This window comes from Pelecanus crispus, chromosome 8 (genome assembly GCF_030463565.1).
Source record: "Pelecanus crispus isolate bPelCri1 chromosome 8, bPelCri1.pri, whole genome shotgun sequence".
In the NCBI taxonomy this organism is placed as follows: Eukaryota; Metazoa; Chordata; class Aves; order Pelecaniformes; family Pelecanidae; genus Pelecanus; species Pelecanus crispus.
In genome coordinates this window covers 38,292,636-38,308,133 of record NC_134650.1, presented here as the reverse complement: position 1 = coordinate 38,308,133, position 15,498 = coordinate 38,292,636, and the positions used below count along the sequence as shown (strand labels likewise).

Sequence of the window (15,498 nt, the reverse complement as noted above, 5' to 3'; positions counted from 1 at the left end):
CTGAGGGGCTGGCCGCGGAGCTCGGGCCCGAGCCGCGCCGCGCTGCCCTAGCGGAGCGCCGGCTGCATGGCTGCCCGTCCCCCGGTCAGGCGGAGCGGCGCGGGGAGGGCGAGGGCAGCATGCTGCTGTGCCCCGGCCCGCCTGCCGCTGCCGCTGCCCCGGGCCCGGCCCCGAGGAGGAGGAGGAGGAGGAGGAGGGAGGAGAGCGGCGGCGCGCGGGCCGCCCTCAGCGCCGCACACCGCCCCGCCGCTGGGGGGCGCCCTGGCCCCACCGAGGGGCGCGGGGAGCCGCCGTGCCTGGGGCCGCCGCCGCGCGCCCGGCCCGCGCTCCCGCTGGGACGAGGCCGCCCCGGCCCCCTCAGGCCCTCGGCGGCGCGGCCGCCCCGCGGCTCGGCTCGGTTCGGTTCGGCTCGGCGCGGCTCGCCCCGCTCCGCGCCCCGGCCCCGGCAGGGCAGCTCAGCTCCGAGCGGGGACGCTGCCGCCGCCGCTCCTCCCCCTGCGCTCAGCGGAAAGGGCGGAGAGAGCCCGCCCCGGAGGGCGCGCCGCGGCCGGGCCGGGCCTGCACCGGCCCCCGGCCCTCCGCCCGCCCCGCCCCGCCCCGCCCCGCGGCGGCACCTGCCCCCGGCCCGGCGGGGCGCTCCGGGGGCGGGCGGCTGCGGCCGCCGGGTCACCTTGCTGGGCAGGAGTCGTCTGGCGATCGCGGTGGTTGCCTGCGGGCGGGTTGGGCGCTTCAGAGGGCGTTAGCGGTCGGCGGCTGCGTTAAGGGCCTTGTGACTTCGGGGTTTTTTAAAATGCATTGATGTTGATGCTCGCGCCGGGAAGGTCAGGGCTCCTGACGTTTTAAATCGCATTCGTAACTCGGAGCTAATCCTTCGAGATGCATAGAGCGGTTCACGCCGCTCGGAATTACTTTCAAGCTGTTACAATACTGTAGCCGCAGTCGTTCGAATATCGGAAACCTTCCGGGTATTCTTCTGCGAGTGTTAGAAACATTTTAAAGTGCAATTGTAAATAGTGACGTTTTCCAAGTAAACGGTTGGTTTTGGCAGGCTCTGAATCACTTTTTGGAGATGATGCTTCTCTTGCTGTGTCACCACAAATAAGGAGAAATTGCAACGTAATCCAGCAAATGCAGGTGTATCAAATGCCGCTGAAGAAGCTTTTTTAACATGGAGAGAGACCGGCAGGCTGCTGTGTACCACAGACCAAGCTGAAACTCAAGGCGTTCAGTGTTGCATCCTGTCATCTGCCATCTTTATCAGCCACATCCCTGCTCTCGTTCTTGTCATTGACAGTCTACACCGTTTTCTCTTCTTTCACATTACTAGCCCCTGCTACAGGGCTTTCACGTGTCTTAACTCTTCTCGCATCTTCCTCTGGCCTCCAAGAGTCTTTCTTGCCAATAGTTTTTCTATTTTCCATGAATGCTGTGGATTATCAACCTTGTGATTTTCTTTCCAGTTATCTTTGTGTTTTGCTTAATCTCTCCCTCTCTCCTTTTCAGTTCTCTTGAAGCCCCTTTAATCCTTCTGCTTTTAGAGGGTTCTGCCCAGTACCACGTGATTTTTAATTTCAAGAGATTCTTCTTTTTCTCCTCTTTGGCCTCTGTATAAATAGACCCGAAGAAGTAGGGCCAAAGAGACAGACTCAGGGAGCACACCAGGAAACCTGGATGGAGAAAGAGTGGGTTTTTGTCTACCATGAACAGCCATCGCTTGGTTAACTGGAGACATGGTTGACAGTATGCAGCCAACAGAAGTCTTTTCATAGCTTCTCTGGTGCACCCTGGTGCTGGAAGAGGCTGGTATTCTCAACCAAGACGAACAGTTAGGAGACATGCTTAAGAAACAAAAACATTGCCCTTTGGTGAAGGGCAAACGGCAGGAAAAGAAAACATGAGCAAGGCATGGAGAAGGATGGAAACTCTGTTGCTTGGGTCACATGAAACTAGCCTAACAATGGGAAATCATAAACGTAAGGGGAAAATCCTGCATTGGCACAGGGCTGCCCGTGATGGACTAATAGCTTTTTACAGTCTCTTATTTCAGTTCTTGTATAACTCCGGGGAAACCAGAAGTCTCACAAAGTTCCTTTTCTTGCAGGAAATATCATGGGTAGGTGGTTGCCACTTCCAAGAGCTTCTCATGATTCTTTTTAGCTTAAGGCTCCACAGCTGTTTCAGGAACACAGGATTTCCACATTGTCCTGGTTTCAGCTGGGATAGAGTTAATTTTCTTCCTAGTAGCAGGCATAGTGCTGTGGTTTGGATTTAGTAGGAGAAGAATGTTGATAACACACTGATGTTTTTAGTTCTTGCCGAGTACTGCTTATGCTAGTCAAGGACTTTTCAGCTTCCCATGCTCTGCCAGGTGCACAAGAAGCTGGGAGGGGGCACAGCCAGGCCAGCTGACCCAACCTGGCCAAAGGGCTATTCCATACCATATGGCATCATGCTCAGTATAGAAACTGGGGGGGGTTGGCCGGGGAGCAGCGATCGCTGCTCGGGAACTGGCTGGGTATCGGTCGGCAGGTGGTGAGCAATTGCATTGTGCATCACTTGCTTTGTATATTATTATTATTATCATTATTATATTGTTATTATTATCATTACTATTTTACTTTATTTCAATGATTAAACCGTTCTTATCTCAACCCAGGAGCGTTTCTCACTCTTACTCCTCCGATTCTCTCCCCCATCCCATCGGGGCAGGGGGAGTGAGCAAGCGGCTGCGTGGTGCTTAGTTGCTGGCTGGGGCTAAACCACGCCACACATTTACTTTAACATTTAACATTTGTTTTGAGGGACTGCTGTGGTGGTTCTAGAAAACTATCCTGAGCAAAATAATGAAAACATTTTTGAAACATCCAGTGAATGTTGTTTGGATGAATCTTTTGCAGTTCTAACCAAAACAGAGCAGTATGTTGAAGAAGAATCAAAAGGTGCTATTGCAGAAGGCTAATGAAGGACAAAGGGAGAGATGGTTGAGTGGTTTAAGAAAAAGGCTAGGCGATAAGAGATCTTGATTCTGTTTTTTGGCATAGCCACTGCCTCCTGCGCAGCCTTCAGCAAACTTAATAGCTTAGTTTTTCCTATGAAGTGGAGGACGCAAAGTTTAAATGTATTTAAAATAATTAGAGCATTTCAAGAATGCCGCGAAGTGTAGACACACCGAAAACCCTCTGTTCTTTAGTGACCTAATTGCCTAGGTAGTGAAAGCACAGTAAGTGTTCTCTCTGCTCTATCCAAAGTGGTGTTTGAACAATTGTGAGGCATGTTTTCAGCGAGCGTGTTGACAGTGTCACTGACCGCGGTTTCACAGACATTCCAGGCAGCTCCTAGGGCAGTGGGATATCGGCATCGCCGTCCGTAGCCACGGTGCCCCTTTCGGCACCACGGTCTGTACAGCCAGCGTCCCCCTTGCTATAAATGGCACAGAGCCAATACCAAGCCATACTGGGGGATTTTCTGGCGTCCTCCTGGATGGGTGGGTGGGCTGGACAGACTTGGCAAGGGCTTGGGAGGTTGCTGCCAACATTTAACAAAGGAATCCTTTACACACATTCTTGCCTGATACGGCACCTTTTCAGCATGCTCTGTAGCACTTGAAGGAAAAAAATGTCTACATTTAATATGTAAATAAAAGTATTGATCCAGTAAAAAGGTCATTGCATTCATCCAAGGCAGATCACATTGCTTTCAGATAATTTTGTTTTTACAAGTTCATGAGCTTTTCAAGCACAGCCTGCCATTTCATTGTGTGGCTGCATACCAAGACTTGGAAAATGGGGAACCAGGTCAATGATCAGCACTCAAGACACCACCATAGTATCAAGTTAATAGGATCAGAGAATTCATCAGAGAGGATTTCACATCCAGCTAAAATACATCTGAAGAGAGAAAACAAGGAAGAAACAGCACAGAGGGGAGGAAATCCAAGTATGCTATTCAGAGACACTATGATTAAATGATCAAAGATCTGTATTTTTACAGAACAGTTAAGCCAGCTTTGTCAGAATTAAAAATTCCCCATCAGAAAGACTCTCCAGGACAGTGGTGATAAATTAAATCCAACTGGTGATTTAGGCATAAAAAGCAATGGAAAGAGAATCTTAAATATTCTCACTGATCAAACTGAACAAACCAACCCTCATCTCTCAACTTTCATCTCAGCTATTCATACAGCCTTTAATAAGCTTGTGAACCTCTTGTGGGTTCACTTCATTAAGCACATTGAAGTTTTATTTTCAAGATTCAAGTGTGTAATTCTCTTGCAACTGAACATGAATGTCAACTTAAAACCACATTTTTAAAGCTGCAGTGTAAAGTTTTAACACACTTAAAAGTATTTTAATGTTTATACATAAAATTTTGTAGATCTGAATGGTGCTTATTACAAATGGTGCTTAAATGTAGTTAAGAGCGCAAAAGGAATCAGAATCGTAACAGGAAAGTTACATCTGTGCAAGTACCTGAAAAGAGTTGAGAGGTTCTTTAAGAAAATGCTCCGGTATTTCCACATGACCTACCCAAAGGGAAGGAGCACTGGTATGCTGCCAAATTCCAAGAGAGCTGAGCTGTGATTAGAGTTTAACTCTGGCATCAGTGAGGAGGTTTTTCTTCCCTTTGAATTTCTCAATGTAAAAAATGCTGAAGCTTTTTCTGAACTTTTCAGATGGGTGAAAAAAAATCCCAAACACCCCACCCTAAAAAGCTAATAAAGAACTTGCTTTAGGAAAACATCTGGTAGTTTTAAGTGCCTCAGTCCAGTAAATTGTCCATTTTCAGAGTGTGGGAGCGTGGCATGCACGCTTTGCTTTGTAGCCATGAGCGGCATGGGAAGCAGGCAAATAATTTTGCTGAGTCAGAGTTAGGAATTAATACAATATACAACAGGAATAAGCTCTAAGTTCTGACGCAGACTTTCAGCAGAAGGAAAATTGGATGGATCAGTGGGGAGTTGTACGGTCAGTTATCTCTAACTGGTAGAGGATGACTGCTGCTGACGGTACAACAATTCCTACTTCACCACGTCCAACCACAGCTGAAGCAGCACTGTGCTCCGCCGCGTGTGAGACTGCTCAGCATAAAGGCACCTCAGGAACGATAATGAGAACTGAATTCCTCAGCTAGGAGTCAAAGCACAATCGTATCAGCTGAGGAAAGTACCAAGAGAAGCAGAGGGGAGGACAGAAAGAAACTAATTTGAAGGGCAACCTATAAAAGCTTCTTCCACTGAACATCCAGAGAAGTTTCACAGGCTGACAGCATAGTGCCCGCTTCTCAAATCTGACGGTTTGGTCAGGGTACTTCAGGCACATACTGACACAGCACAGCGAGTGACTCTCAGCTTTTTGTCTGCTTAAAGAAGCGCAGCTCTAGCAACAGAAAGTGTTAGTGACTCCTCTTCCTATCCTGCAGTTGTAACATTGGCCCATGCATACTTTCAACACCTCCACCTCTATTGCAGCCCTTATGCTTTGGAAAACAAACAGCAGCCCTGGAAGGCCCCACAGGCCTCGTCTGCTTGTGTGACAGATTCCTCCAATATTCTATGAGCACCGTGGGGCAGCCATGGGGTCTCACAGCTGGGACCAGAAGGCGGCGGTGACTGAAGTCACCACAGGACATCTCCCAGGGAGCTGTATGGGGTTGGCTTCATCTCTTAAGGGGACAGGTAAAAGTGTCACTCCTGGAATTTCACCATCACTATCAGGAAACAGTATTTCCTCTTCAAAAACCAACCAACCAAAAAATCCCCCAGAAAACAAAACCAAGAAAAGCAACACTACCAAGAAAATTAGTTAGACCCTTACTTCACAGCCTTATGAACATGACTTCATATGCTATTAACAGTGAGCCATGCACAGAGCAGCTCTGCTTTTTTTTTTTTTACTCCAGGATTAGATTGACATCTCCTTCAGTATTGTCTACTGGTCTGGTTTGTTTGGTTTTTTTTTCCTGCCTTCATCACCGATGAAGTAGTCACTGACTCCTTTCACCTCCAAAAGCTTTTAAGGACATCTGCAATCTGCAAGTGCTAGAGAGGGGTTACCTTGCAGCCACAGCTGGGCTGAAGGGCAGCAGACATTCTACATAGCAGGGAGGTGAAATTAATTTCTATAAAAAAATAGAAGCAAAACCTCATATTCTTAAGAAAAGTGCCAGTAGACCTTTAATGGTGCTGGGAACCAGCCAAGACTGTGGGTTATATTTCTTTTGAAAGAATCCTGTATAATAAAGCACACTGAAAAATATGAAGAGACTGACAGCAGTGTTTGTTTTATTCATGGCACTACATTTATTCAGGGAACAGAGGGGAAAAAAAAAAAAGCCCCGAACCGAGAAAAAAGGTAGCCTTCCAATAAAATCATAAAAACACCCAGGCCTAGAACAGAAGGTCAAAAAAACCCAGTTCCCTCGGACTGCGTGGGCATGGACATGCTGCCCCTGTGATACCCAGTATTTTTATGGCAAGAGATGGAGCGTGTAGAGTACAGCAGGCCTTCGGAGGGAAAGAGCCCATTTTTGGTTTTTGAGCTGGGAAGCTGAAGGGGAGGATGAAGGGGAAAAAAAAAAAAGTATAAACCATGTTTTATAAGCAAAGTTTTAAAGGTCCCTTAGCAGGCTTAAAAAAAAAAAAAAAAAAAAGGATGAAGTACACTCACTACATTCTTTCTTTCCATGGACGAAATGGGCCAGCGAAAACAACTGACCTCAACTGTTTTAATAGTGTGTGTGTTGTTACGTAACCAAACCAATCAGTCCCCTGCACTTCTGGGGGGGGAACTGCAAATGTTAAAAAAGTTCATTTTTTAATTATTCTTCTGTATTTGTTTTACTTACAGCTAAACTAAGTTTATTGCTAACATCGGTAACATGACAACGGTTCAAAGAACACTCCTTTTTTTCAACAGCACTTAGCTCCTCCATACGACAGAACTTTACATTCAGCTAATTTGGCTCACTGCCTTGCAGAGTATTTCTTTAGTTACATGGGTCTTCTACATGCAAGGGAAAGTTTTGGCTTTTTTTCTTTAATTTCTTTCTTTTTTTAAACGGGAAAAATAATTTCAAGTCTTCCATCACTGGCTATAAACTCAAGGCAGGCACATGGCCCCTACTCTACAAAGCCATCCACAGCGGAACTAATAAATCCTGATTCCTTGCAGACTTATGTCTTCTCTTCCTACCTTCCCCACCTCACCCCTCCCACTGAGCCCAATGACCCAGCACCCTCCCGAGGGTCCCTTTTCACACACAGCAGGCTTAGCTCCTATTTATGTCCTCGAACTACTGCTTGAGCAAAAGGAAGCAAGTGCTGTGCCAGGTTCCATGTGTGCAGACTGACAGATTTTTGTTTGGCCTGTCTCGTCTATGAACTAGCCAAACTTACTTGGCAATCCTTACCTAAAGCAGAGGAAATATTTGGATTTATCATCTCCACCAAGCCACTAATTTTCATGCATCTGGTATTAAGTCAGCTATCTGCGAGATCTTTCTTGTCACTGAAGTTGGCCAAAAGATTTAAGTTTTTTGAGGAGGGGGTAGAATAGGACAGAGCACAAATGCAAAAGCAGAGGAAACCGTGCTAAAAAATGTTTTAAATATGACAGCATTCTCTTAATAGTTGTGTTATACTTCTGTTCAGCTAAAAGGTGACTTGGAGAGATTTTGACAGGCTTTTGCTAAATTTAAAATATTTCAGATCCTGCCAATTTCACTGGCAATTTCTCAGCCCAGCACAACAGCATTGCAAGGTATTGGTCAAAACATCTTCGTACAGCTAGTTAAACAGCTGCTAATCATAGCTGCCTACTGACCATCCAGTATTTTTCTGGGGCATGTGTGCTTTTCCCAGGAAGAGAAACCTGTGCGTAACAATTCAGGTTTGTAACAGACACAAATTTCAGTATTAATTCAGTAACCCCAAGCTCTTACTTATATCAAAGGCTAATCTACCACTTGCTTGTTTCAAAACCAGCCCATTGCAACAGGAACTAACCGTTACTAGAGGACATTGTCAGCTGACAGCTGTGAGTGGAGTCACAGTGAGATTACAGCACAGATAACAAAAGTCTCTATGGCTCTCCTTACTGACCTCCACACCTAAGCTAGAGAAATCCAGTTCTGGGTTTGGCTGGAAGTACCGAGAGCTCTCCCCCTAGCCTTTTGTCTTTGTTTTGGATTTAAGAGATTTTCTGTGCGGCCAGTGACTGATCTTTAATAAAATGGAATTTTTTCCTACTTCTCCCTCTCTGCCTACGGGCGCAGTAACATAAGTCTTTCAGACCATCTGAAAATTTTGAACATCTTCACTTTCTAATAAACTCCAAAGCATAGTCAGTATACCAAGTTCTTCATGGATAATCATTTGATTCCTCTGGAGAGGAGAGGTTTTAATTTGATAGTACTTACTGATTTATTATCAATGTAAAACAGCTTTTATTAACCAACCACAGCAAGTAACCTTTATCTCCACCTTTATCCTACCATTTAAGACATACACGATCGATACGGTCATTTAAACTCGGGTGCAACATCCAAGTTTGCTCTGCAACTGATGTGTGTTACGTCTGTGTTCAGATACAGACTTCCATTACTGCGCCTCTGCTACCCTCCCACAACACGTGCCCACCGTTCCCACCTGCACCGCGACCATGCTGTGAATTCGCTGTATCTGGCTCAGGATTGTACTGCCCATCCCAGGCTGCCTTGCAGGACAGGCAAAAGGCTGGGGTCAGACCAAAAACGGCTGGGCTCTTCCACAGAGGGAAATGGGCCACACAGGGTGAGACAAAAATTGTAGCTGGTCACTTGGGCCAATGCATGCGAGTCGTACTCTGTCCTCTAGTCCCTCAGGCTCTAAGTCCAGTGAACAATACGTAGAGTTGATCGGGACCAGGCCTCAGTAGCCATCTCCATCCGTTATCTTTTCAGTGGTCTTACTCCCTCTGTTCTGTCAACTACCTCAATTCTAATGCTGTCGTTTCACTCCCTCTCTAAAAGGAAAGTCCCTGTTTTCTGGAATGCCATCAATCTGGTAAACTGAGCACCAGAGATTTACAAACGCATGTTTCTTTTTCTCAAGAACGTCAGTATTTTACTGCATATTCTTGCGAATATTCGTGCAAGACTATTCCTAGCACCTTTTAGCACCTTTCCGGCATATTTTGAGGGATATTTTTGGTTTTAGGCATTTGGCAAGTCTGAGACAAGGATGACATTTTTACGTACGTCAAAGCTACACTGAGTGTTACATACAAACAAATACCAACAGTTTCATTAGTGAATATTCAAACTGAAAAATCAACACTTTTCAAAGGCAGCTTGTGCAACCTAATTCAGCTTTCTTGTGCACAGATACAACTGTTTTCTTTTAGTGCTGGACACAGCTCTTGTTCTGAAAGAAAGGAACCACTTGTGTGGTTGTCACACTTTGAGTGTCTTAATTAAGACAACTCAGAAAAAAAAGCTTAACCCATATTAACAAAATTTTTAGAACTGAAATTGCTTTTGTTTGGGAAAAATTCAGCAAGTCACTCTTTGGAAGATACTTAGCCAAAGAAAAAAAAAAAAAAAAAAATCTTCCAAGCAAGAATTATTAAGGGAACATCACAAGCGATGCACACAGCATCTTGCAATGGCATATTAAGCAGCATTACCCACAGGCACTGATCCCAAGTCTGCCACCTTCTGGGCTTGGAACATTTCATCTCCAGAAACCTTCAGCAAAACATAATTACAATTAACTGTCAGGGAGGGGGGAGTCAAGGATCTTTTTCTTCAGATAAAAAGTTACAACTAGCAACGTTGATTCTGCCACATAGAAAGTCTGCAAAGGCAACAGAAAAAATTAACTGCTTCCCTTGTTTACGGCATTACCTTACAGACCTCTTGCATGTAACTATTAGCGTGGTTTCAGTATAACCCCTCCAAGTAACTCAAAGTCTGTGACACACAAACCAAAGCAATGACATAGCTGTTTCAGAGGGCAACAGTGCTACGTATCAACTTACACTGACAAGTCAAATCTTTTGCATCAGTCATTTCTAAACAATGTCAGCACCATGCTCTTAGGTGCGTTTGGCAAACAAAATGTCTAAGGTGCTAAGACTACTGATCTTTTTTTTTAAGCCAGCTTAAAGCAGAATTAGGCGCCCTATACTTAAGATTTATGGAGACATGCATGATTTTGAAGCATTGTAACACCACATTTATACCACTTGTAAAGCACTTCATTTGAGAAAATAACTTCCTTAAGCTTTAAGCATTTGAATTTCAAGAGGCAGTGATGTACATGTGCAAGTCAGAGCTTACTCCATTTCACTTTTCCAGAGAAAAGCAAGCATGCTAGATCAGATTCTGCCCTCACCAGCATGCGCTTCTGCAACTCCCATTACATGTAACAGCTGTTTATAAACTACAGTTACATCTGACTGCAGAAATCTCAAATGTTTGTGAAACCAGAGCCATGTAGTGTCCCAAAGCATTAGTTCAGACAGTTAGCTTTCTTAAAGATTTGTGCTTACATTATCTTCTCCACACAATCTGAGTGGATCAGAGAAGAAGTAATTACTTACTATGCAGGCCACAGTAGAACAGGCTAGAAGTTTTATGTCAATACTTCCTTGAAAGGGAAACTGAATTCCAGCAAAAGTATGCTTTTGGAATTAAACTGCCTCTACCCTGTATTAATTATTTTTTAATTAAAAAGACCAAATAACAGACAAATTCCACTTTTGGTACCAAATATTAAATTTAGATATTCCATGCAACTCTACATACAGACCCAGAAAACCAGAGTCTAGTTTAGGTCATCAATAACAACCTAATAATCTATAGCCTTTCCCTTGTATGTATTTGAGCTACGAAGACTCAGAAACTGATGATTTTATTCAAGCAAAAGATTCTTATCTCAGAAGTTCATTCCCTAACAAAATCCTGCCATGGCTGAAAAGCCAGAGGGGTTACCACCACCATCTGGAACAGTACAGGCAGTGAAAGATTCATCTTGTAAAAGTACCTTAGAGCCTCCAGCAAGATGTTTTCCACACCAAAACCTTATTATGCTGATTTTTTTTCTTTTTTTTTAATTTGGAGACATTTTGCTTTTAAAAAAAAAATTACAGTTAACAACAGCAAAGTAAACAGAAGAGCTACAAGGGTGTCCTTCCATTTCAACCCACTGTTACGGTCTTTCTGAAGAAAGTCACTTTCAACTTCAGCATGTCTGAAGATGAAGTCTTCATTTAGTTTCCTCCCAAATTAACATAACAGAATTATCTTCATATACTCAAAAATATATTCTAAATCCCATCCTAAAGGATTAAAATTAACTCTTTACATTAATGACCTCATTAAAACATAAAGCATTATGGCAATTCTAAAATGATAATTGTTTCATGGCCTCATAAGGATTCACTTCTAGAGAAACCATGTATTTTAGAAACCAAAAACTTAGTTGATTTCTATTTCAGAGGCAGGGTGACTGAAGAAAAATTGAAACTAGAACTTCAATCTATGCAGGGGAATATATAGGCATCCAGTTAAAATAACAATGAAGTAAACAAGTAGAATCCTAATTAAATCAGTCTACTCTTTGTATGCTTACTAGGAAGAACTTGTTACACCCACCGAAGGGAGAAAACTTAGCTTTGCTATTGGCAGAGAAAAGGCATTTGCACCACTCAAGCAATTTGCTCCTTAAACTTCTCATAACCTGGATTTTAATCCTGCAAATTTAGGACTAGTGTTCTGCTTGGACAAAGTATTCCACAAAATATATTAGAAGGTATACATCTTAACCTGGGAAAATACGCAACTGTTTCCCCATTCTCATGAAATATATTAGTTTACATTGAAACCAGTTCTGCTGACATAACTGCTTACGTGTAAGCTATCATGAGCACATCACTCTGCAAACACAGCTACAGCAACTTCGCTTTACTTGTACAAGGTGCATGCTCTAAACTCCAGAGAGGAGCTGCATTAGCAAAGGCTGGTACAGGAACTCCCAAGAAGGAAGCTGTCAGTAAGGTACACAACTGTACCAGCCAACTTACTCGTCCTGTTCACAGAACTCACTAATATTCTGCTCCCACAGAAACAGCTCTAGAAGGGGGATCTTAAAAACAACAAAGCAGCACAGCATAAAGCAGTCTGGATTCGTGTTTATTGAAGCCAGTAATTAAAGACGTCCTCATTTTGCCAGCACTAGAAAGCAAGATTCCACATGACTGCATACTGCACCTGGTTAAAGCCATACAACTGGACTAAGGTTTGTTTCATACATGTTTGCAGTCCTAATTGTAAGTTGGAAAAAAGCCCAATAAACTTAGTATACAGGACAGTGAACTTTCATTTACAGCATGTATATTGTTAAGTTCATGATGTACAGAGCAGTCACTTTCAACATAGTTAAATTAAATAAAATACGAAATTCTGTTCAGTTTAAACAGTTCTTTTAAATGCCAATAAAAAAAGTGCAAACTTAAAATCAAGCAGCATAACCACAGCATTTTTATGGAGGGCCAATCTTTAAACTTTTCTATTTGCTTCAAGTTGAATGCTTTCACTTTTTGTTTTCTTAGTTTAAACATGAACAGTAGCTGCAGTCACTATAATGCATATAAATATAGTCATATAATAAACAGTCTACCATACAAGTGTATCTGCAAAGAAAATGAAGTTTCACTTGAAAATGTAAAGGCTGTTTGCAATTTGGCCTTTGGTTCCAATGCTTGAAGACACCAGAATAACAACTGTGCAGCTCACCAAAGTTGACAGACTTTGGCAACCACAGGATGCTACATTACTTACAAATTTCTTTCAATAAACTAGGAGCATTCACTTGCAGTTAGAAACTGGAAATCTGTTTCTGTTTTGTCAGAAGCATCTTTCTACAAAGCCGGTAAGTTATCATACATTATCAGTTTTGATCAATTTTGGTATATTTAACATTTTTATAGAACCAGAAAGTACTTCAATTTTAAGTTTTAGCCACATTGCTAAAGAAAGTGCTTATCAGGTTAGATGACAAAAAAAAAAAATACGCAGTTTCAGACTGAGGTTTTCAAACTATATCCCATTACAATCACACACTTTTTCGATTTTCCTGTTGAGTTTTTGATGTTTTGATCTCCAATGTCAATTCTCAGTGTCAGGAGGACAGTGTGTAATTACTTCTCCTGGTGTGGTAACTTGCAACTGGCACCCATTACACCAGGAAGTACATCCACATTACCCATCAGCCATCCACAGTCTTAGTCTGTTATCTAGACAACTGTGTAACTTCAGGTCATACCGTTTATTAAAAAAAAAGTAAAAAACAGTATTTTCAACAAAAAAAAAACTGGCACAAATAACATACTCATGTTAATGTTTGTCAAAGAGGCAAGTAAATACTCTTAGCTTTCTAGATAATGTTTAGACAGACTTACAAGAACAGCCTCTTGATGCAACATAGGATTTGAAGTTAACATCCAGTACTGTGTTAGTGGTCAATCTAATTCTGTATATTTAAGTAACAATATATATTAGGGAAGTTATATCCAGACATCAGATTTAGTACAACAAGTTCATATCAATAAAAAGTAAACTCTGCATAATTCAAATTGTGGTTTTTCCCTTCAGCGTTAAGAGCACAGAATATGCTTGGTATTTTTAATTTATGGTAGTGTGTACATGTAAAACAAGCATATCATATATAAAAATCAAAGTGCCATTTCAGTAACCGTAGCAAACAAAAACAAACCATTTGTTTGTTTTTACAGAATGATGGTTTTATGTGACCATGGACAGAGCTCCGTTAGAGCAACAGGGACAACCACAACCCATCTTTCCAAATGAAATGCTACATCAAAGAAAATACAAAACAAGCTATTGGGTATGTTCATCGTGTACACATTCATACTTTTTAGGTTACCTTCAGAATTGGATTTGGCTGCACCTGCAGCAGATGTGGTTGGAACTAGGGCCTTCAAAGGTTTTTTTTTTTTTAAAAAACCTCCATAGGTATAAGGCAGGAATCAATTTTAGCTTGGTAGCTAGTATTTAGTTACAAAAAGTAAGGAAAAGAAAAATACTGTTCTGTAGCACATTTCATTATGGGAAAATGATACGTCACCCATCATTCTTCAGTCAAGCCTCTTGGCATAAAAAAAGGCAGAAGCTATCAGAAAACAGGATTTAAAATTAAATACAAATCGCCGAACTACTGATTTTAAAATAAAACCAAACAGTGACTGTTTGTACTACAGTGCACAATAAGTTCAAGCACCTTCTAAAGACACATCACACACTGTGCCAGGCACTTGGATCTAAACAAGTTATAGTTTCTCCCTTTGTCAGCTACACCAGAAAGGGCATCCACACTCTTAGACTTCAAGAACTAAAACAAGATTTATAACAAGAATAAATTCCCATGATGCTTAGTGTTTGGCCTGGAATTCTCCAATGTAGTCTTTTTAAAACAGTGATTATTTACCCTATGTGAAACACAGGGTTTAGCAACATTGCTCCTCCCCAGTCAATCCAACATTCTAGTTTCTTACTGTCCCAAATCTGTTTCCCCTTTTAGGGCTCCATTCCCCACCTAGGCTTTTTTCACCTAATTAATGCTCTGTTACCCCACCACCACCACCACCTTTCCAAGAATATAATGCATTTGCAAACATACAAGTAGCCAATTCCAGTAACTCTGAAAGAGGATTTCATTTCTCTTTCTTGCCTTGCGTGCAGTCAGTAGTATTTTAATAAGAATTCTCCGTTTTGCTTCTCTGTGTTCTTCACAACAGGAAATGCAGCTGCACCTGCTTACCTCCAAAACCAAAAGAATTGCCCTATATAAACTCTAAATGGTTATCTTATACAGAGGGATTTTATATGCAAACTTCCTGAATGTGCACTTTTTACTGGGACAAGGCAATGATGTAGTAAGCTCATTTCCCCTGCCCCAAGAAAACTGATAGCATCTGCCACAGCAGAAAATTCCTGGTCTTATCAGATCAATATACATAGTTATTTGGTCATTTACATATGCATTTTTATGCGCTATCAAGCTTCATTCTCTGTTGGAGGAGAGTTTGTTGTTACCATAGAGTCTGGCTTGCGAGTCATCCTATCCAATTCCTCTTGAACATTTGTCAAAACATTTTTTTGTCCTAAAAAGAAAAAGAAGAAGGTTAAAGCAATCTAATTTCAGTGAAATGTTTTAACTGATGAGTACAAGTATTCATAAAATCACTTTTATATGACAATATATTACTTAATTTCTCATTATTTCACCACCTACCCAAGAACACAGGACCTGACACACTGCAAGGTAATGTCTATGTAAAGACCGATAAATACTAAGATTTGATTCACTTTAAAGAAATGAAACACTGAATTGTACAGTAGCATAAAGCCCAAAAATGTCTGTGATATATGTTACAGCAACTAACATTTTAAAAACAACCACATTTAGAATTTTCTATAAAAATCAACTGTACACAATTC

General features: G+C 42.1%; 1 protein-coding gene across 5 annotated transcripts in view; it reads right to left on the bottom strand.

The window, feature by feature from the left end:
- Positions 1–15,498, bottom strand: part of DYNC1LI2 (dynein cytoplasmic 1 light intermediate chain 2) — a 204,972-nt gene that overhangs the window by 165,444 nt on the left and 24,030 nt on the right. For 4 of the 5 annotated variants that reach the window (XM_075714906.1, XM_075714903.1, XM_075714905.1 and 1 more), the window contains one exon: positions 13,814–15,161. In XM_075714906.1, the coding sequence (XP_075571021.1) occupies positions 15,055–15,161 (107 nt within the window). In that variant the 3' untranslated portion in view covers positions 13,814–15,054. Of the gene's footprint in view, positions 1–13,813; positions 15,162–15,498 lie in introns of those variants that run through there. The other variant, XR_012831245.1, reaches the window with a different exon arrangement.